The sequence below is a fragment of the Cyprinodon tularosa genome, unplaced genomic scaffold (assembly GCF_016077235.1).
Source record: "Cyprinodon tularosa strain WSP-4 unplaced genomic scaffold, ASM1607723v1 ctg17, whole genome shotgun sequence".
NCBI classification, from domain to species: Eukaryota; Metazoa; Chordata; class Actinopteri; order Cyprinodontiformes; family Cyprinodontidae; genus Cyprinodon; species Cyprinodon tularosa.
Genome location: NW_024038531.1, coordinates 3799332 through 3822361, shown reverse-complemented (window position 1 = coordinate 3822361; position 23030 = coordinate 3799332). Strand labels below are relative to the sequence as shown.

Below are 23030 nucleotides of genomic sequence, written 5' to 3'. Positions count from 1 at the left end.
CACACTTCCTCGGACATTTCTAATAACCTGACATAAAAGTTTTTTTAAAGACAGACAAGAAAATCATACTGTAGTGTAATAAAAATACCTTTTTTCTTTCTCCCCATTTCCTCCCTTTTCATCAGATGTTATCCTCTGAAGGGAGATGGATCAACAACATCAAAAAGAAATGAAAGGCACCCTTTTGATTTTAACTCATTTCTGTAATTTTTGAGCTGGAGATGTATGTGCAGCTCTCCCTTTATTTTTTGTTTTGCTTTTATGTCAGGGGTGGTGTTGGCGTTTGATCTCTGAGGTGGAGAAATTACAGACATTCTCAGTGATAGTGAGGGAGAGGTACAGAGACGTGGCTCTACCCTCATTAAAATTAATGAGCAGAAATACTCTGTGGTGTTTTAAAGCTAAAGGGACGCTCTAAACCCTTATTTACACATCAGAATCGGTGGGAGGAAGCTGAAGCTGACTTTCAGCTGGATCATATAAACCCGTCTTTTATAATGACATCTGTTTTATTGATTATCTGGTTGCCCTGTTTGCTTCACTCATATCCAATTTAAAAGACATAACTTAGCTGCAAAACCTGACCTTGTTTCTTTAGTACATGTATGAGTGCAGCCCTGTTACGCAATATTATGCTGCATTTAAAATGAAATATTAGTGCTGCTGGGAAATCCTCAAAGAAAGAGTTAAGATTAAAGGCTGTTAAAAGCTTCAGAGGACTGAGAGGACAGACCCAGCTGGATGCAGCATTAACCTACTAACGGTACATGACTTTTTTTAGTCATGCTTCTTTGCTTGCAGAGGGATTAGAGCTAAATGAAATGAGCTTTTTGTGATCTTTACTTTAAGGAGGATTCTTGGTGTTTGAAGAGGCATGGTCACGTTATATGGCCATCCAAAAACACCAAAAACCATTCTATGATGATAAAACCAGGTTATACAGGTGCTGGTCATAAAATTAGAATATCATGAAAAAGTAGATTGATTTCAGTAATTCCATTTAAAAAGTGAAACTTGTATATTATATTCATACATTACATACAAACTCATATATTTCAGATGTTTATTTTGTTTAATTTTGATGATTACAAATGACAACAAATGAAAATCTCAAATTCATCATATCAGAAAATTAGAATATTGTGAAAAGGTTCAAAATTGATGGCCCCTGGTGCCACACTCTAATCAGCTAATTAACTCAAACCACCTGCAAAAGCCTTTAAATGGTCTTTCAGTCTAGTTCTATAGGCTACACAATCATGGGGAAGACTGCTGACTTGACAGTTGTCCAAAAGACGACCATCGACACCTTGCACAAGGAGGGCAAGACACAAAAGGTCATCGCTAAAGAGGCTGGCTGTTCACAGAGCTCAGTGTCCAAGCACATTAATAGAGAGGCGAAGGGAAGGGAAAGATGTGGTCGAAAAAAGTGTACAAGCAAGAGAGATAACCGCACCCTGGAGAGGATTGTGAAACAAAACCCATTCAAAAATGTGGGGGAGATTCACAAAGAGTGGACTGCAGCTGGAGTGAGTGCTTCAAGAACCACCACACACAGACGTATGAAAGACATGGGTTTCTGCTGTCGCATTCCTTGTGTCAAGCCACTCTTGAACCACAGACAGCGTCAGAAGCGTCTTGCCTGGGCTAAAGAGAAACAGGACTGGACTGCTGGTGAGTGGTCCAAAGTCATGTTCTCTGATGAAAGTAAATTTTGCATTTCCTTTGGAAATCAAGGTCCCAGAGTCTGGAGGAAAAGAAGAGAGGCACTTCATCCACGTTGCTTGAAGTCCAGTGTAAAGTTTCCACAGTCAGTGATGGTTTGGGGTGCCATGTCATCTGCTGGTGTTGGTCCATTGTGTTTTCTGAGGTCCAGGGTCAACGCAGCCACATACCAGGAAGTTTTAGAGCACTTCATGCTTCCTGCAGCTGACCAACTTTTTGGAGATGCAGATTTCATTTTCCAACAGGACTTGGCACCTGCACACAGTGCCAAAGCTACCAGTACCTGGTTGAAGGACCATGGTATCCCTGTTCTTAATTGGCCAGCAAACTCTCCTGACCTTAACCCCATAGAAAATCTATGGGGTATTGTGAAGAAGAAGATGCAATACACCAGACCCAACAATTCAGAAGAGCTAAAAGCCACTATTAGAGCAACCTGGGCTATCATAACACCTGAGCAGTGCCACAGACTGATCGACTCCATGCCACGCCGCATTGCTGCAGTAATACAGGCCAAAGGAGGCCCAACTAAATACTGAGTGCTGTACATGCTCATACTTTTCATGTTCATACTTTTCAGTTGGCCAACATTTCTATGAATCCTTTGTTTTTATTGGTCTTCAGTAATATTCTAATTTTCTGATATGATGAATTTGAGATTTTCATTTGTTGTCATTTGTATTCATCAAAATTAAACAAAATAAACATCTGAAATATATGAGTTTGTATGTAATGTATGAATATAATATACAAGTTTCACTTTTTAAATGGAATTACTGAAATCAATCTACTTTTTCATGATATTCTAATTTTATGACCATCACCTGTATATAGCAGGCATCCGTCCTGATATCGTTTTGATCAGCATATTTGAGGCTTAATAGAATTCCAGCACTGGTCTGAATAAGCAAGCATAAACAGATGTGTGCGCCACCTGCTGGCAATAGGTGATAATCAACACGGCTACTTAACAGAATCCGACTGTCAGCGTGGTTCAAAACCATGAACCAATATTAATAAAATAAACCAATTTAAACCATTTAACTCCTAAATTCAGACCCTCCAATCAGATCATAAAAAGAAATTCCCATTCCCAACAAGTGCAAACAGGAAGATCAAGGTGAGAAACATTTTGATTAACTCAATCATAAGAAAGACATAGATTGAAACCTTTTCATTGAAATTGAGAAAAATTTAAATATTAAGTACGTTGTTGTGTAATCGTCTGGATTTTAGTTGTAACAGAACCCCAACCCCTCATTCTGTTTATTTTAATGAATTTATTAATCAATATAAATTGACAGTTTTTACACTATAGAGACATGGAATAGCTTTTTTTTTTATTTATGTATTTAACCTTGACTTTAGACTTTTTAAAATTATTTTTAGAAACTCGCTCGGAGTTGCTGACCTGCTTAGTCCATCACTTCCTGGGTTACACTCGTGGAGTTTGTTTATAGATAACGGAGTATAAAAAGGCATAACACACAAAAACCTCAAAAAAATTATACACCAGCGGGACCCGTAATTCTTTAGAAACCTTTATATATAATCAGAGTGAGGTGCACTGCAAAAACATTCTGAAAAATCAGTAAAGATTTATTAAGATAAGTGTGTTTACCCTTAATTTGAGTAGAACAATAAGATGATTAGCAAATGGAATGAGCATGTTTACCCTTAAAATAATTGGATATTATGTACTTGAAATAAGACTATAGTTTTTTTTTTCTTCTCATTTTAAATTTGAATTGTCTAATTCCTTTGGCAAAGGAATAAGACACCTGCTTAATTAAATAAAAAAAATTTTTCCATTGTACATTTTTTTAAAAGTCAGTGTTTATGCCTCATTAAGCGTAAACAGGCAGGTAATGATCAGAAAAATGGGTTTCTATGCAGTTTAGAAAAGTAAGGAAAATAATTTGTCCTTTGTTCCTTTCTTTCCTTCTTTCATTCAGTCCTTTTCTCAACCCTTGATACTTCTTTTTTTCTTTCAACCATTTATTCCATCCTCTGTTCAGTTTCCTTTCTTTTTCAGTCAGTCTTTCTGAGTCTAAAAGGGTGTTTTATCGTTTGAAATGTTTTTGAAATTTCCTTTCTCCTGTTTGGCAATGATGCATGTTCTACCAGTGAGCAAGTAAAATCAGATTAACTTTTTAACTAAAGTTTTGCCTTTTTTCTTATGTTCTTCTAATAAAACAACTTGCAGAAGTTTCCTTTAATGTGCAAAGCATGCGGTGATTAAAGAATTTGAAGGAGTGCAATCCACTATAAGCTTGAAAGACAAAAGTTGTGATGAGCCACAAAAATCCAGCTGCAATCAATTTCATGACTAACGCAGCTCCTCCTCCTTAGTAGAGGCTTTGCTAGTTTACCCTGAGAGGACTGTCCTTCAATGTGTAGTCTTATATTACCATCATTAACAGACAAAACAAAAATTATCACCAAAATTATTGTAACAAAAAATACTTTTATCAGTTTTTATTTTTTATTGTGCCACTTTACACAGTTTAGAAGATTATAGACCTATGTAAAGGAGAGAATGTGACTTTTTGTTGGGCTTTTCCTTCATCTCTCTCTTCAAAGATCTAAGGTTATTCAAGATGGAAGCAGTGTGAGTCTAATTAAAGAATTTTTTTAAATCATTTTTAGGGATTTTGTTTGAAAGATAAAGAATCTTCTCAGCTTCAGGTCGGTGTCCCTTAAAGATGAACATTGTGTCAGTGCAGAAATGAATGTAAATATTATTACACTGCTAAAGATCAGTTACTTTGATTCTTAAGTTCAGCTTTATTTTGAATGTTTTTTTTTAATTCCTCTGCAGTCGCATGCTGTGTTTTAGAAGTGCTGCTACTAAAGGATTAGCTGATTGATAAAAAAAAAACAAAAAAATCAATGGGAAATCATTTTAAATATTATTAAGCTTTGGCTCTATGATTAATAAACATTTCTAGCTAATATTTCATGTGTTTTTTTAATGATTCTACAGATTGTGGCCTTACGAGAGCAAAATGCTCACCTTCAGAGGAAAGTTGCATCTGGTGAAGGAGGAGATGACCTACTGGAGGGAAGTGAAGCTCAACAAAAGATTCACGGCAAGGTGAGCATCAGCATCTTTAAGGATCCTGCCTTCACTCACTGGGGAAAAAATGCTTCACAATTGAACTGGTCATACCTCAAATATTTAAAAATTCATAAAAATTAACTATTGGAAGAAAAAAAATCACAAATTTAAGGGAGAATTAAAGTAATGAGATTTTCCTGAGTAGGTGAATCTTTGCTCCAGCGTAGATGAAGCCTCGGAGGTTTGAGCTGTCAATCATCTAACCATGAAGTTGTAGAGGGAAAATTCAACCAGCATGGATATAAAACTTACCTATATTTTTCTTTCTAAACTGATTTGACTGACTTACTCATATTTCATTATTACTTCAGAGACAAAAGTCTGTTTGCCGCCTAATTTGAATTTGGAATATTCAAAACAGAGAAGAATTGACACTGTAGAAATCATAAACCAAACCTAAAATGCAACACGTCTGATCGTCTTGCCAAATGTTTAATATTTTATTATTTTAATAGCATCCTTCAACATCAGATTTTGTCATGATAGAGGAGAACACGTCTCTGTCTGAGAGCCTTCAGATCCTTTCCAGCTCACCATTCAGACTGAATGTAAAATGAAACCGGAGTTTGTGCAGATATGCACGAATCAAAACAAGCAATTTCTTGGAATTTCCTTCAGCGGATCAAACGATGACAATCTCTATTAATCTAATGCAGCGCCATAATGACCTGTGTCCAGATGCATGTTTCCCAGAGATCTACGTGAAAAGGTCCTGTTGTCCTTGGATAGCATCTACTGTTAAAGCCACAGGTTAAACCTCTTTTAAATTATTTTGGAATAAAATTGTAATGTGTTTGACAATATGATAATCTTGAAAGGCCTAAACAAAAGCGCTTTCCTCCTGTATGTAGAAACCCAGGCCGCTTATAGGCTCTGTTCTGTTTAAATGTAATAATAATCCAGAAATTATTGTAATCAATGGAGAAATTCAGAGCACAGCCACAAAAATATTTTCTATTTCAGAATATAAAGAGATTTCTTTGGATTTTTCCAAATCCAATTGTAACCCTCAAAATAAACAGAAGAAAAACTTTAAGAATAGAATAGAATTCAACTTTATTGTCTTTAAACTGTCACAAGTACAAAGCATGAAATGCAGTTTGCATTTATCCAGACGTGCTATAGAGGATATAAATATGTATTTACATTACATATGTACAGAAACTATCTATGTATTGACTATAAATTGTACATATAAACAGAGAGGCTGTAAAGTAAATACATATGGAAGCTATATACAGATTAGACAGGAAAGTCAGGATATGGATAAAATATATTAGTGGGTTTATAATGCAGGACAAATATCGATAGATAATAGCAGATAAAAGATTTACAGATTATATACAGCTATAGTTTAGAAGTGCGTGTAAGTGATGTTGGATCAGTGGGTTGTTGTGTGTGTGATGTCCTTGATGGCAGGGAGCGGTGCTCCAGCAATGCACTGGGCAGTTTTCATCACCCTCTGCAAAGCCGTGCGCTACGAGGCAGAGCACCATGGAGGATGCTCTCCATGGTGCAGCGGTAGAAGTTTGTGAGGATCTCTGGGGACAGATGGTTCTTCCTCAGGGTCCTCGTGAAGAAGAGTCTCTGGTGCACCTTCTTGATGAGTTTGGAACAGCTGGTTCATCCAGGTCAGGTCCTTGGAGATGTGAACTCCCAGGAACTTAAAGCTGTCCACACGCTCCACTGCCATCCCCTTGATGTGAAAGGGTGGATGTGGGTCAGCGTTCCTCCCTGATTTCCTTGGTCTTTTCGGTGTTCAGCTGCAGGTTGTTTGTGTCGCACCACTTAGCCTGACGAACGGTTTCATTGTTAAAATCATCTTAGACCAATCAAGCTGGATTAACTCTTAATTGCACAATAAATACTTCATGATAAAAACTTTTCTTCTGTTAAATTTTTTTGGGGGACGTTTTTTAGGATTTGGAAAATCTTAAACCTGAGCATTTAAAATCTGGAGTATTAATTTAAAAACTTGTCGCTGCATATCGGTTCTCCTCACCCTAAGAATTCTGTTTCATATCTTTGGCATCAGAATTCCAAACCTTATATCTGATGCTGGGAAATATTTACATGCAGCCAGCCAGCTGGATACTCTGGCAGATCAATGGAAATTCTATTACCTGGCCGGTCTCTCACAGACTGCAGCTCGGGGGAGGAGTTGGTATTGGGTGGGTGTGAAGAGCAGAGATGAAGAGCATGCATGCTGAGGCATGAGGTAATGAGCAGACTGCTATCATCTTCTCTGTTTTGTAGAGATAAAAGGAAGGAATATAAATGCAGGCTGTTTTCTGCATGTTAATGTTTGGGTGCGTGTTTGTCATACGATACAGTGAAGTCAAAGTTGTAACCTTGCAGTGATGCAGAGGTTTAGTCATTCCCCGTCACTGCAGTCACAAGGACTGACAGAGACTCTGCTGCAAACACTATTAGCTGAGAGTGACAGCCTGTCCTGTGATGTTGGCTAGACAAGGCTGTGGCCTTAATGTGACGGCGGGGGATCGAGGTCAAGGGCAGGGAAGGCTTAAACTCTCCATCTTTATTGTAGTTTTTTCTAAATCATTTAGTAAATAATAAAATAAGCTTTAATCGGAAATAATGAAGTACATAAAAGTGAAATTACAACCTATTCATGTACTTTTACACACTTTCCACCCACGCATCATTTCATTTCTGCCAGTTTGATCAAATGCTGCCAAACCCTTTGACATATTTACTTTGGAGTTATAGAATGTTGTAAATTTGTCCTCAGAAATTAAATTTTCCTACTTCAAAATCATACATTTCAGCACGAAACACTCCTAAGTCGGTATTACAAGTTAGAAAAGTTGGTTCCACAGGATGGTAGCCCACTTCTGCATGCAAAACTGATGCTACTCTCATCAACAGCAGTTAAACTCTCCTGCTTTGACCTTTTGAATGAGGTCTTTATGTTTGTGGCATAAGGTCAGCCTTTCAGGGGCTACTAGAGGTTCTAGAAGCAGGAAATTATAATAGAACGCACCATTTTCTCAACACCAGCAATGGTCACCTATCTCGTTAAGATTCATCCCTCAGGGTTGAATATTTTTCTTAAAGGACTGACTGGTTTAATCGGGTGAAGAACTCAGCGGTGGCTGTGTGGAAACCTTTGGAAACTTTGCGATCTCCCCTCAGCCACACGTTCCCCTCTGGAGAATGTTGTGGTAAATGCAGCATAATTGTGCTAAAATATTGTGTATTCACTGATTAAAGATAAAAACCAGAATAATCAGGTGGTGATCTGTCAGGCCCAGTGGAAAAATTAAATAAACTATTTCTGCTCTTTTGTTGTGTCACATTCAATTTGTGAATAAAAAAGCTGGCACATTCAGTGGCATCAGCTGTGATTCTCTTTTTGTAAACTAAATGTTATATATAATTTGAAAACCAATGACCAAGACTATAAAGTAGGAAGGAATGGACATAAAATCAAATGTTGAAAATCTAATGTGAACATTCTGATGATTTCCCCAGACTGTCGGTCATTTGCTGGTGTTTCGTTAAGTCTAAAACTGATTCAGAACATTCAGTTTTTTGTGGTTCCCACTGCTAAGGAGCTTTATGAAGATATTATGCTTTTCTAGCAAGAAGTGTTTGATAAAACACCAAATTGCCCTCAGCTAAAACACCCAAAAATGTACTTTTAAGAGCAAGATGAGACAAAAATGGAAATAAGCAGAAGGCTGCTATTAAATCAAACTAAACCTTCTTAAAACCTCAGTGAAAGGAGCCTTGATCAAGCATTGCAGTAGGATCCAATTTAGACTGATACTCATTTAATCAATCATTTGCAATATTCAAATAAATCTATAAAGCTTTCAGATTTTAATTGAAGAACTTTCCATAATTTCTTATCAAGGTGTCCTTTTTATGCTGGTTTCAGAACAATTCACCAATTAGATTTTACTTTAGAATCTTAGTTTTTTGTTTTGTAAATCTTATTTTACTAACAATAATTTAAAAAAAGTTTAAATCACACATTTCTTTAACACAAAAAAAGCTAGATTTTTTTTTTCTTTCTTTTTTTTTTTTACTTTAAAGCCAAATCAACAGTCTGTCCTTCTCTTTCTTGGTAAAATTGGTAAAATGATGAGCTGCTAATGGGTCAGCTCCTGGACAACTTTCAATAATTAATATATTTAAGGAGAAGTTGATGCATAGAAAATAGAAAACTTTTTCCAGTTGGTGCCTTTAAATTAATTCATGCTTTAGGACTTGTCATCATTAAAGATAAAAAGAGAAAATGCTCTCTTGCCTAACTAAGGCTGAGAGAGGACAATTACAGGCTATATGGGAAGTTTTTCCTTTACTATTTTTACCTTGTTAATGTCATATCTCCCTCAAGCGCCTGTCAAATGGCTCTCTGGAATCGGCCCGTGAGGCGAGCCAGGTGGTGGAGCTGCAGGATCTGCTGGAGAAGCAGAATTACGAGCTGGCCCAGATGAAGGAGCGCATGTCCTCGCTCTCTTCCCGGGTCTCCGAGGTGGAGCAGGAATTGGAGACTGCCCGCAAGGACCTCATCAAGTCAGAGGAGATGAACAATAAATACCAGAGGGACATCAAAGAAGTAACGGCACAAACTCATGCATGAACATCTTATATATGCATAAAGGGAAAAGCATGCACATTCTTGATGGAAACTACCATATCCATACAGTTCAAGTTGAATATATTATTCCCTAATAAACATGGACATTTTCTTTCCTAACTCTTAACTAATGTTTAATTTAACAGTTTCTGCTTTGGTTAAGTTTTACTGGCATGATTCTTTTTGCAAAACATCAAAATATATATTTTTTGTTTATCCTTTTTGTGTGTTTTCACTGTGGCTACACTTGAACTTTAGTTTCAGCAAGCCAAAAGGGCATGTCTCTAAATTGAACTTTATATTTCTATTGAAGTGGTGGCTTCCTCCTTACTGAGTGGCCTTTCCTGAATAGTATGATAGTTTGACATTCTCTTTCTACTTTTAAATGACTATATTTTGGATTTGGTGACTCTTGCAAATTCAGGCATTATACAGTAAGAGTTGTATCTAAACAATAGACCAAGTTTTAGGACGTCCAAGGTTCTCCACCTAAAATATCTAGGCACATTTATTATTTTTTTTATTGCAAATGTTGTTACACCCAGATTATTTTTTTAATTGCATCCAAAGATGTGCTTCAAATAAACTAAAGTCATGTTAGAATGGATAAGAATAGAATAATTAAATTTCATTATTTAAAGAAGTAAATAAAAACGCTCTAAAACATCTATTTATTATGTTATTTGTCAAATAGGATGATGCTCATTCTGCAGTAAATTGCCTAAAACAGAGAACAATCTTAGAGTGAGAGATTGTATGTTAACATCTTGTTTTAGTTGTATTTTTACTCCTTTTTCCGTACATAGAGAAAAAAATGTGCAATATTGTCTCTTGTAATGCCTTACATGCTGACATGTAAATATTCAGTTCGCTGCAAGACATAAAAAAAAGCCGTATCAAGGAAAAAAGTCCTCCAATAGCTGATCTGCATTCACAGCTGTGACCCGTTGATTTGTTACCCCTCCCTATGTGTAAAGGCTGATAACCCCTTAGACCACAACTGAAATGACTATTGATTGCTAACAATGCAGGTAGAGGCATTTTTTATAGCCTTATAGTGAAGACAGCACGTTATCACCCTTATTTGACATCTCAGAGAGCAGCTATACTGTATCTAAGAAGTGTTTCATGTGTTTCTCAGCTAGAAGCTCTTTTTTTTTTGTCTCCTTCAGCTTTGTGTGAAAGAAATAAACTCCCTCAGTTTTTATGATCGTGCTTTGTAGCAGAAATCTGTTGCAGTTAAGATGAAATTTGTGACTTTCGGTCTTCAAAACTATTGTTAGTGTCACTTGCTTTGTGTTTAGGTCATACGTCTTTGTCAGGTTTTCCTTGGTTAAATTAAAACTTTACTTTTAGAAACAATGGAAATTGTTGCTTAAAGATTCTTTTATTTTAATTAAAAGTAAACATTTAAAGGGTATTTATGTTAATTCTATATATTTAAAATGCATAAGTAAGAGTTGCAGATTATAACTTATATGGAAAGTAAGAACCGGGTTCTTTATTGGCCTTATTCATTGTGGTGTTCAGGTCATGTGCCAGAAGGAGGACATGGAGGAACGCATCGTCACTCTGGAGAAACGCTACCTGAGCGCCCAGCGGGAGGCTACATCTGTGCACGACATCAACGACAAACTGGAGAATGAGTTGGCCAATAAAGAAGCATTCCTCAGACAGGTATGTAAGAACCGCTGAAGATAAGTCAGGCTAATAATTATAGTGGCTCACTGGTTTCACTGGTCGGACATCTTGAAACTTTCTTTTGAGGTTTTACCATTTTAGTCTCTTTTCATTTTCAAACTATTAAAACAATGTTGAAATGTATTCACACTTTTTTTGTTTAAATAACTGAGAAAAGTTTTAGAATTGGAATTTTCCAGATATGAGTGTTAAAAAGTGTTTTTTTTTCTTCAGATTTTATCTTCTTTTCTATTATTTCAATCCATCGTTTTAGCTTTTTATTTTTAGTTTCTATATTGAATGTGAAAATATTTGCCATAAAAGTCATTTTAAACTTTAATGTTTAAAATTAGCAGAAGGAGAATTAGAACTGATAGCTACTGACCTGCTGCCATTCGCTAAAAACATTATGCCTTTTTTAGAAGCACTGGTAAACTCAAGTAAAGTAAACTTAAAGGATGCAAAACAAGTCATACAAATGCTGTTAGAAATAATCCAAAAGACTTAAGTTCCTTTTTGGAATAGGGCTGCAAGGATTTGATATCTATAATAATCTGACAGCATTCATGTTTTCAGTTATTGCATTTTTTTTCTTCCAGTTTTCTTTTCTTAAAATTCTTAATGTAACAAAAGTTGGAACATTTCTCTTTAAAGTTGCTGTTTGCACAGTAAGTCTTCTCTGTAATCCAGAGGAGTGCGTGCATATTTCTGATTATAGATCAAATTAATAAAGAATGAGCCAGGTTATTAAAATATTTCAGTTTTCAAAGGCAAAAGTAATCTAAACAGTTCAAGTTAGGTGCCAATAATTGGAAAATTCATTGAACAATAAAGCAGTAGAGCATTTACAAAATATTTTCTGTTTTTTACTTTTGAATACAGTCTGTTAGACATTTTGACTGTCTGCTTTTCCTGTTGTTCCTGATTGTTTAGCGTCGAGTCACTATTTGTTACGTGCAAAGTTTTTGCAGAAGCCCAAATTAACTTTCTCCCGTTTTAACCACATTTAATTGGGTAATTATTGTGACTATCTAAATCCAATTTCATCTAACAGTTAATTTAAGTTAAAATCAGTTTTATTATTTTGAAGAGATTTTTTTTCTTCCTACAGACTGGGCAGATACTTGTTTTAGTTTTTTACTCCAGCATATTTGACCTTGAGAATTTTCAAGCTTTATTCTTGTATTACAATTAATGAGGGGCCCAGTTTTTGTTTTTTGTCATATGTTGGAAATGAGAAACCCCAGTAAAATCTCTTTATATATTACATTTTATTTCAATATAATGCAAGATATTTAAAAAAAAAAAAAATAGAAAGTAAAATGCCTGCAAAATAGAAATGCAAAATTATTATTTAGAACTTTTAGTTTTGCCCTTTTTATAAATGGGTAACCTAATTTTACATAAAAGATAAACATCTAAACACTTTTTAAAGTTTAAAGTGTAGGTTTTTAAATGTTTGGGACATGGAACTACCTTTAAAATATCATAATGTGCCACAAAGCTCCAGTGTTTGAGCTCCTGCTGCCACACACAAACACTCGGCCACAAGCTGTGCACTAAGTTTGTTTGTCCTCTTGGCAGCAGCTGAAGCTCAGAATATCCACTGATGTTTGAAGATGGGGTGTTTAGGGAAAGAAGACTTGAATTTGTGTCCAGAAAGATGATAGCATTGAAAAAGAAATGTCAAACGAATAGCCAAATATATAAACAGAGGCCCATCTAGGGTGGATGTTAAAAAACAAAATTAGACTATTAGGATTCCTCAGAGTCACCCCAAAAACTACTGGGATCATGATGAGACTTTGAACTGAAAATATCACTAACACAGAAAACGAAAACGGCCCATTTTTGGCCCATTTCAGTGAAATTATTGCATATTGAGCTGCCAGGCTTGATGCTTTTGGGAGCAAAGCATCTGTCACTGAAAGGATAGGCTGCCAACAGAGTCCAAAAGAATTCTGCTCTGTGCTCCAATAGAGCAAAGACAAAAGTTTTAACGCACAACAGAGAGAGACGGCACTCAACAATACTTGGTTTCATTTGTATTTTTGAGAAAACATTTTCATCCAAATGCTTAGTCATGGCAGGAATCTGCTGATTGGAAACTGCTACTGTTGGTTCAGGCTGAGTTTCTGCTCTTTTTGGGGGAGTGAGGGGTTTTGCCAAAATCTCAGCAGCTTGTGCTCCAACTAAGAATTAATCTTTGCATTTTTTTTTGTTTGTTTTTCACACAGTGAAGTCAAAAGTAAGGAGAAATTACCATTTAAAAGGTTTTATCAGGAGCTCTTGTTGTTTATTTTGCATTTAAAAAAGGTTTCCTCAATCAAAATTTTTTTTTCATAAAAAAAAAAAAATTACTTCAAATAAAAAAAAGTATTAATTCAAAACTAGAAAGTATACAAATGTTAATACATAGTTGAGACTTTTCAAAATGCATTTGAAAAGTTTTTTTTTTCTATGATAAAAAATTATTTCCTTAATAGAAGTTTTTCTGTTTTTTGAAGCAACTTTTTAATTGTAGTAATGTTGTTTTCTGTTCCGATCACACAATTGGTAGGACATGTGTTTTTATAATTCAATCAAAAAAGAAGTTGCTTTAAACAAACCAAAAAAATAAACAAAAAAGTAACTTCATTGAAAAAGGTTTTCAATGCAAAAAAATATGTTTGAGAATAAAGAAATCGCATATGAACACTTTTTTTTATTGAACACGTTTCCTTTGATTAAAGCAATCTTGTGTTACGGCTATACATGGCTAGGACATTCAGGTGTCTTAATCATTCAATCCTTAAACTTGCTTTAATCTAAAAAAAATATTTTTTCATGCACAGTTAAATGCAAAAATAATACCCCCTCCAAAACAAGAAAGAAAAAATAAATAAATAAAACTGTTCCTCTTAGTTTGCTCAATAATATGGACCTTTTAAATTAAATTAATGTATATAAATTAATTAGAAACAAACAGGAAATGGCTTTAAAATCAATTGGAAATCAAATTTTGATTCTATAAAATTGTGTGCTTAGTGCATAAATATCCCTCAAACATTTTACTTCGAAGGCCTTGTTAGCAGAAGCTTTCAGTTATTTCAGTTATAAATCTAAGCTGAGATTTGGAGTTTGATGTTACTTCTTTTAAAGTATTCATACCATTTATTGTATTGTCAATAAAACAACCACAAATCAGAGTGTATTTAATAAAAAATGTATTTAATAACTAAAATAAATGCAAAATTGTATAGTGGAAAATGATTGCTACAGGGGTTTTAGTTCTTTTACAAGTGAAGCCGACCAGACAGGAAAATGATTAAACTTTGGACATCAATACAGCAGGGTTATGTTATTGATTATCCAAAAAGCGATAAAGACCTGGCATTTAGCAAAGCTAATAGGCTGGACAAGATGAGCATTAATCAAAGAAACAGAAATATAAGCATTTTCACAGGTAATGCTTGGCAAGGGTTTGCAACAGATCCACTGGAACTTAAATGTGCTGCGAATAAAACAAATGAGAATTTTAAGAATATTTGTCGTTTGTGTGCAGATGGAGGAGAAGAATAGGCAGCTGCAGGAGAGGCTGGAGCTCGCAGAGCAAAAGCTCCAGCAGACGATGAGGAAAGCTGAGACGCTGCCAGAGGTGGAAGCAGAACTTGCCCAGAGGATAGCTGCTCTCACCAAGGTAGGAATGCAAACTTGACTCTGACACACGTTCCCACAGATACCCTGATTTTTTGATATTGCCGTTGTGTGCGCTTTGTGTCATACCGTGACATTTTCAACGTGTCCCTCTCCTCTCCCTCGGCCACATAGTCCGACTCCAGCTGCTCATCCTCCTCTGATGATTATCACTTTATTATGGAAGCTAAACTTCAAGACATGAACTCCATTCTTAGGAAGGTAGACCCGCAGGGAATTGCAGCTGCTACAGGCTCCTGTAGAGAACAAGTTTCACTCATTTATCTCATTGTTCAGTTGCAGTTGGTTATTGGGATTTTGCTCTGGCTCTTCAGCCACCAATGGAACAGCTGCATGGCACTCCTAGCTGGAGCTCTTATTTTGCTGTGCTAGAGAGGCTCTCTTCCTCTTTTATTCAGTTCTTTTATTGCAGTGGTTGTGATCTTTTTCCCTCAAACTCTTTATTTCAGATTTCGCTCCCTAGTTATGCTTTCTTAAGATCTATTTCTCACTATCCGGTTAGGAGCTTTGCTTTAGTAGCTGAGTCCGCTTTCCCTGCTGCCCGTTGGGCTCTTAAACAGGCACTTCTTTCTGCCCCTTTATGTTCTAATCCATCTGTAGGCGGAGGAGCGTCACGGGAGCATTGAGGAGCGAATGAGGCACTTGGAGTGCCAGCTGGAGGAGAAAAACCAGGAGCTGCTCAGGGTGAGTCACTGCGGAGGAGTGGTGCCAAGCAGCGTTAACCAGGCCGGCAGTTTGATGTGACAACTGATGACACATTTTTGGGATTTATCACCACTGAGGCTGGACCCAATGTGTGGTTTACATGCTGCGATGATAGAATAGTGCCCACAAATCATGTCTAAATTATTTTGGGATAATGTGAGCATCTTCACAGCCTTTCTGTTCTGCTGTCAAATTGCTGTGTCACGCAGAAACAGTTTTAGATTTATCTTTTTTGTCCTTTTCTAATATGATGCTTTTTACTGCAGCATCCAACCTTTGTTACAGTTTTTCAGTAAGGCATGCATGAATTATGACTCAGTCAGGATTATTTTAACAAGTGTTTGGGATGTAAAACAAAGCTTCGTTATTCTATAAAGAGATATTTATCTGTATATATTTATCTGTGTATACTACAAAAAAAAAACCCATCAATATATCAAGAGATTAGTTGCATAGATATCTTCTTAATGTAGTTTTAAGGTCGTAATATGGCATTCTGTTGGAATGCTGGTTTACTTAAATGTATAATAGCAGTCATATTTCAGATCAACATTTACGTCTAGAACTTTACATAAACCTTTTACTGCTGTCTTAAAATAAAAATATGTATAATTGAAATTTTTTTTACTGTTTTTTAATATATTTATAATAAATAAATCCGTATCTGTGGTAAATTATTCAGAAAAAGTTTTGACCTTGAAATAAAAAATTTTGATTTATAAAAACTTTATTTTATCATTTTTGTAGGAGGGTAATTCAAAAACAGAAAAAAAGAATCTGTTCATGGTTATTCGCAGTTGAAATACTTTTTATATTCACTTTAAACAGATTCGAAGATTAAAGATGCTCATTTTATTCCTCATTTGGCTCCTTTAAAGGGAAACTTGCCGGTTAACTGCAGCTTTTCTGTCTCTGTCTGTCTTAGCTGTGTTTTAATGAATCCATGACTAAGAGCTAATTTTCTCAGTCCTTTATTTTCAGTCTAGTTGATAGTTGCTGGTTTTTACCCTCTAGGCTCGACAAAGAGAAAAGATGAACGAAGAGCACAACAAACGCCTGTCGGACACAGTGGATCGACTGCTAACGGAGTCGAATGAGCGCCTTCAGCTTCACCTGAAGGAGAGGATGGCAGCTCTGGAGGAGAAGGTCTGCAGATGCTATACAAGTGGGAATTAAACTGTACAGTTATGTCATTGACTAAATGTTTGCTTTTTTTCTGTTTTTGCAGAATATGTTGATTCAAGATTCAGAAGGATACAGAAAACAGTACGAAGAGTCTTTACAAGAAAAAGTATGTGTCACTTATTAACAAGCTCCTAATCTTTAAGCTCAGTTCATGATAGATGAGTTCATCTTTGGAAGAAACTTTGCAAATCAACAGATAATTTTACCTTCCTCCAGATGTAGCTTTTTATAATATGATACATTGATATAAATCCCAGCACACATAACAGACAAGCTTTATTATTGATGTGAAATTGTTTTTGTTCAGTCCCATCTGGCAGACGAGATTGAGAAGCTGAGATCGGAGCTCGACCAATATAGATTGAGGGCAGGCTCCCTCACAGAACCCACTCTGTCTCGGTAGGTGGCATGTTTGAATCTTTGTGTTGGGCCTGCAGCTTTTTGCCCTGCAAAATGTCTATAGTTAATCAATGCAAGCCAGTAAGTCAGCCTTCTAATTTAACTGTGCTGATGGCAATTCAAAGACCCCTGCTGAACTTTACCTGAACTGTACAACTTGTTCCACTGTATTCAGGCTCATAATAGTAACAAAGACATAAAACATAAAGAAAAGTGTTATTGATACAAGCAAGTAAAAAAAACATGTCATAAACAGTCTCAGGTTTCCCAAAAGTGGTGTTTTGTATTAAACTAGAGACATACATTTTTTCGGGAATCCCACGGGTCACGGGATTCCCGTGGGATGGGAGTCAGTATTAGTAACGATCACGTGATTGGGACGGTACAGGATTAAACATTAACGGGAGCGGGAGCAAACCAATAGTAACTAAAAAAAAACTAGGATCGATGCCAAAAAATAAAATAAAATAGAAAGAAAAAAAATCCAGTACTGGCGCCGCCATTTTGTAGTTTTTTTTCCTTGAAGCCTACATTAGAGACTGACATTTTTTCGGGAATCCCATGGGTCACGGGATTCCCGTGGGATTCCCGTGGGATGGGAGTCAGTATTAGTAACGATCACGGGATTGGGACGGTACAGGATTAAACATTAACGGGAGCAGACGGGAGCGGGAGCAAACCAATAGTAACTTCCGCTCTGAGTTTTTCACCCGCGCTCAAAAACAACAAGAATGGGAGTGGTGCAGGAGCGGGAGTCATTCTGAATGGGAGCGGGATGGGAGTGGGAGTAATTTCACCAGGAGTGGGACGGGACAGAATTTAGATTTCTACTCTGGCCCGGGATCGGGACGGGACACCATTTTTTTTCTGTGGGAGTGGGACGGGACAGGAGTGAAAATCCACTCCTGTGTCAGTCTCTAGCCTACACTATAATGAGAGTCAAAAAAACTACACGACCCAAAAACCAACAGTGCTTCCGCTCTGAGTTTTTCACCCGCGCTCAAAAACAACAATGGAGGGACCAACAGTTACTACAGTTAGAAACAGGAACTTAACTGAAATCTTATTGAAGACAACAAGAATGGGAGTGGTGCAGGAGCAGGAGTCATTCTGAATGGGAGCGGGGTGGGAGTGGGAGTAATTTCACCAGGAGTGGGACAGGACAGGATTTAGATTTCTACTCTGGATCTGGACGGGACACAATTTTTTTCTGTGGGAGTGGGACGGGACAGGAGTGAAAATCCACTCCCGTGTCAGTCTTCATATTAAACATAAACCATATGGTGTCGTCACACCTGTTAAATGTGGTCCAGAGTTTTTTTTTTTCCCCTGTTTTGATCTATTGGATCTATTAAATGGGTTTGAGTAAAAACCAATAAACTCTGGACCAGCGACCAGTTTTTCAGGTATTCTTGGTCCACTTCTAAACACTCCGATGCACTTTGCTTTAGGTATAAATTAAAACCAGCCTCTCTGAACCAAATGCAGAAAGCATACATGTTTTTTTGCTTGGGAATTTACAGTTACAGTAAATCACATCCATTCTGCTGTCTGTTGTTCAGCAAAACTGCTGCCAGTAAGTGGCAAATGTCTCTCTGCTTGAAGGACACATTCTCCGACATCTCACAATATTTAGAATAAAAACTCTCCAAATAACATTAAAAGAAATGCTCTGCACTTACGATTATTTTAAAGCTGTAAAGAACAGAAATATGCAAACATGCATGCAGGTCTCTGATCTCTGTTTAGACTTAGCAAAATTTCTTTTTGCATTGTGTGTACAAAATGACAAAATAAAAAGTACAGCTTTCAAGACTATTTAATTTTTTAAAGTGCAGCTGGATTGCTGAAGGAATGTAAAAAATAAAGTCACTGTCTACATGCTAGTACTCCGCACTCCCACAGAGACACGCAATAAAAATGCCTATATATGTAGCCTTTGGCTGCAAAAACAAGCAGTTTGCCGACTGTGGGAAGACGTTTTACAGGTAATTTCAGTGGATGTACTAACCAAAAAAATCCCTATATAAGCCAATGTATCCTATAGTAGTATCTAGCGTAACATTAGTCTGGCTATCTTGGATTGATTCAAAGTTATTGTCTGAGTTAGGCATTGACATCATGTGTATAGTAAGAAAATAGAAAGTAAAGTGAAAATAATTCAGTGTGACATCTCAATGTAGTAATTAATTAAGTGGATGACGCTGTTTGTTGTTTTTCTCATTTGAAAAAGTCATGTGCTGAAATAACACTGCATGCACACTGCAAGTGTGTGTCAAAGTCATGAATTTATCTTTATTTTAAAAGTCTTAAGTCCTCCTAAAAATAAGAACAACATCGTTGGTCGATGCTGTAGTGCACATATTGTACAAATATGGTGGACAGTGGCTTTATTTCAACCCGGTACAACCAACAGGCAATCAGCAATCCCATGAATAAATAGAGATCAGTGGTGTCCCATAGTAACCATCCTCCATTCAGTCTAAGCTGCTCCAATCATTTCTGGCCAATGGGAGCAGCAGTTGTCACACTAATGACTTTATTCCACTTGCAAAAAGTAAGTTCTGTATGTAAACTGAAAGAAGTAAACAAAAATAATAAAATCCACTTTTGGTCCAGACGAAAAAATCGATCAAAGGGCTTTTCTGGTGTAAATACATCCTTAGAAATGAATGTATAAAACCAACATAGTGCAGATTTACTCACACTATGGAGAGACTGCATTGTCCACAGTAGTGAATAAATCGTCCCTTCTGAAACTGTTTTTTTATCACAAATAGGGTTGAATCAGATGGTTGTAACTTTTGCATGTGGTCCATGTACAGGTTCTCCAAAAATTGTGTCATAAGAACTCTTTTATTAATAGGTGATGTCATGGTTTGGTTGTAATATTTTATCAGACACTGGTAAAAATGAATAGTTAGCTGATTATTGTAGGTAAACAAGCTAGAGGAGCAAAAGAAGTTTGATTTCTTGCAAAAATCAACTCCACTGACTACTTTTAAAATCTGTCAATAAATCAAATAAATCTGTGGACTCGTCGCCAGTTTCAGGGCCAAGCTAAGCACAAACCTTCTTAGGTATACGAGGGCTATTAGTCGAAACTCTCACCCACATAAATTCGTAGCAGGATCTTTGGCATAAGTATCAATGCACAGCTACCATGTGAATGCACTCCTATTTTCACTTTGCAGGAATTAGCAGTCAGTGGTTTCAGAGAACAGATCAACATTATTAATATGTCAATAATATTTGGAGTGAAAAATTGAAGATAGAAATTAAGGACTGTGGTTCCTAAGAAGCAGAAATAAGATACTGCTGCAAAGAAAAATGAAAATAATCCCCCTTTGATGATCACCCCCACACATTCCTTAAAATCTTTGATTGTTGATTTTGTTGAATCAGTTCAGCCCAGTTATGACCACTAAGGGACGGAATTAGCAATTTACAGCACAATTGATAAGTTAAAATCTTCTGCTTGACGATGATCATCGATCGACCAGCATTGCTCAGCTAGAGCAATAAATGATTCGATTTTTTATTTTTTTTTACAGGAATATCCATAAAATGAGTGTGATGATTATTCAGATTCAGTGTATTTTTCTAAATTTGGGAAAACAAAGAAAATTAAGCAGCTTGTATTGTAATTAGGACACTTGAGCATCCAGACATTAGTCTGTTGCCATACAGAAACACAGCTGAGCAGAGCTTACCGTACATATAAAGGCTCATATATCATGGAATATTCTGGTTAAGATGTGTTTATTGTAAGATGAATCAATCAAAGCATTTATTCATCCCGCAAGAGAAAAATCAAAGTTTCACATATGGAGGATCAGGTAACTAAGCAGGAAATGGAGAAAATATTTCATCATTTTGAGTTTCTGTTTTAGTTGAACAATCAGATTTTTTTTCGCTGTCACACTACAGTTAGAAATGCTGCTTTCACTGATGATCTGCTATTTTCACAGATATTTTTTTGTTTATTGTGATATGCACCATGAGCTTCAGTATGAGAACAGTGGTGCGTTAACATCAGCAGCCCTAATATCAGCAATAGACAATTTCAAAGCACAGAGGTGTGCATGAAAACCTCTGCTTCAAAACACATAACAATGAACATTTATTATGCTTGAGGGGCGTTTTGATTAGTTTGTCGCCTGCAAAACTGATTATTTTTCCACTTGATGAAATTTACCTTCAGTACAGAGTTCCATTGCAAAAGAGTCAAAACTTAAATCTGTGCTTTAGGTCTCATCTTGACACATCAGCTGAGCTTCGATTCTCTCTGGGATCTCTGGCCGAAACCCAGTCGGACCATTACCGCTCGGCTAAAGTCATCCGCCGGCCAAGGAGGGGTCGGATAGGTTTGCGCGAAACAAAGGTGAGGTGAATGCAACACACTTCATCTAACAGCTGTTCATTTTTACAAAAAAATAAAAATAAAAAATAAATTTTAGTTTTTGATTTGTCAATAAAAAATATGCGGCAGACTGAATGAACTGGTTCCTTATTGATTTAACTGGTTGAAAATATAATGAAATATAACAGTTAAGCTATGTATTTATCTTTATATACTGTATCCCATTTATCAAAGATTACTTTATTAAAGATTACTTTATTTTCTGTGTAAAACTTTTTTAAGGAAATTTGCTTTGAGCTGAGAGCAATAAGTGATTTTAAGTTTACATTTATTAGTTTTGGCAGACAGTATTTTTTTACGTAGGGTCAAATTGGCTTAGATAGCATTATATGTGGTTCTTTTTAACTGTTTAAATTAATTTCACTTAAAAAAAAAGTGATTGACAAAAATGTAGAAAAGAAAAGAAACTCATGAGGGACAAATGTCTTTAACAGCTCTTTGTTTTATACTTGTGCATTCTGGAAATGTAGATCATAATAAAAAGATATTTCTTTGTATTTTTTTTAAATGTACACCAGTTTCTTTAACAGGGAAAATCTATTCTAGGAGGTTTGATGATTCCAACTCATGTGATCTGTGTTTTTTTCATATTTTTTTTTAGTGTAAGCAGTTTTTTTTTTTTTTTTCTAAAAGCATTAAGAGCTAAAGAATTTTTCAGAAAACTAAACAAACTAAAAGCTTGTCAGCAAATATACATTTAACGATTACATCATTTAAAAGATTTCCCAAAAACATGATTTTGTTGTTTGTTTTTAAAATTCAGGCTAAGTCTCTTGGAGAGCATGAGTGGCGCTCCCAGCAGCTGGGCGTTTTGGGAGGCCATCACTTCGAAAGCGACACCGAGATGTCGGACATCGACGACGACGACAGGGAAACTTTGTTCAGCTCCATGGACCTTCTCTCTCCTAGCGGCCACTCCGATGCACAAACTCTGGCTATGATGCTTCAAGAGCAGCTGGATGCCATCAACAAAGAGATAAGGTACCTGACACACACCACCATAGATGTTTGGTACAAGAAGACAAATGGAGCTATGACAGTCAGACTCTTTGCACTGGAAAAAATTGAAATCTAAAGAAGTCATTTTTTTTCTTAAAATAAGTTCTTGAATTGAGAAGGTAAAAGGGACATTTTCCCGACGGAAAAAGGCAATTTACATTTAAAATAAGAAAACACAATTACATTGTCTTATTTCAAGTGCATATTATCTAAATATCTTATTTTAAGAGTAAAAATACTCATTCCCTTGGCAAATCATCTCATTAACATACAAAAATATAACAATGCACTTAATTGAAGACATTTTTTGCGAATTTTTAGATCGGTTTTCCAGTGTGCATTCACAAAAATTCTAGGTTGCAGAGAGCTCTAGCCCACACTGAGAGCTGATAAAATGTGAATTACTGGCATTGCCACTGATCAGACAGCAAAGCACGCTGGGAGATATGAATTAGACCTTGTGATGCATTCACATTTTTGGCGTTAAA

General features: G+C 36.2%; 1 protein-coding gene across 10 annotated transcripts in view; it reads left to right on the top strand.

Annotated features, from left to right (window-relative positions):
• ppfia2 (PTPRF interacting protein alpha 2) overlaps positions 1-23030 on the top strand; it is a 221955-nt gene that overhangs the window by 168824 nt on the left and 30101 nt on the right. For all 10 annotated transcript variants that reach the window (XM_038281341.1, XM_038281337.1, XM_038281344.1 and 7 more), the window contains 10 exons: positions 4712-4822; positions 9213-9434; positions 10986-11132; positions 14680-14814; positions 15432-15515; positions 16551-16682; positions 16765-16827; positions 17029-17120; positions 21372-21504; positions 22307-22524. In XM_038281341.1, coding sequence (XP_038137269.1) covers positions 4712-4822; positions 9213-9434; positions 10986-11132; positions 14680-14814; positions 15432-15515; positions 16551-16682; positions 16765-16827; positions 17029-17120; positions 21372-21504; positions 22307-22524 — 1337 coding nt within the window. The remainder of the gene's footprint in view (positions 1-4711; positions 4823-9212; positions 9435-10985; positions 11133-14679; positions 14815-15431; positions 15516-16550; positions 16683-16764; positions 16828-17028; positions 17121-21371; positions 21505-22306; positions 22525-23030) is intronic.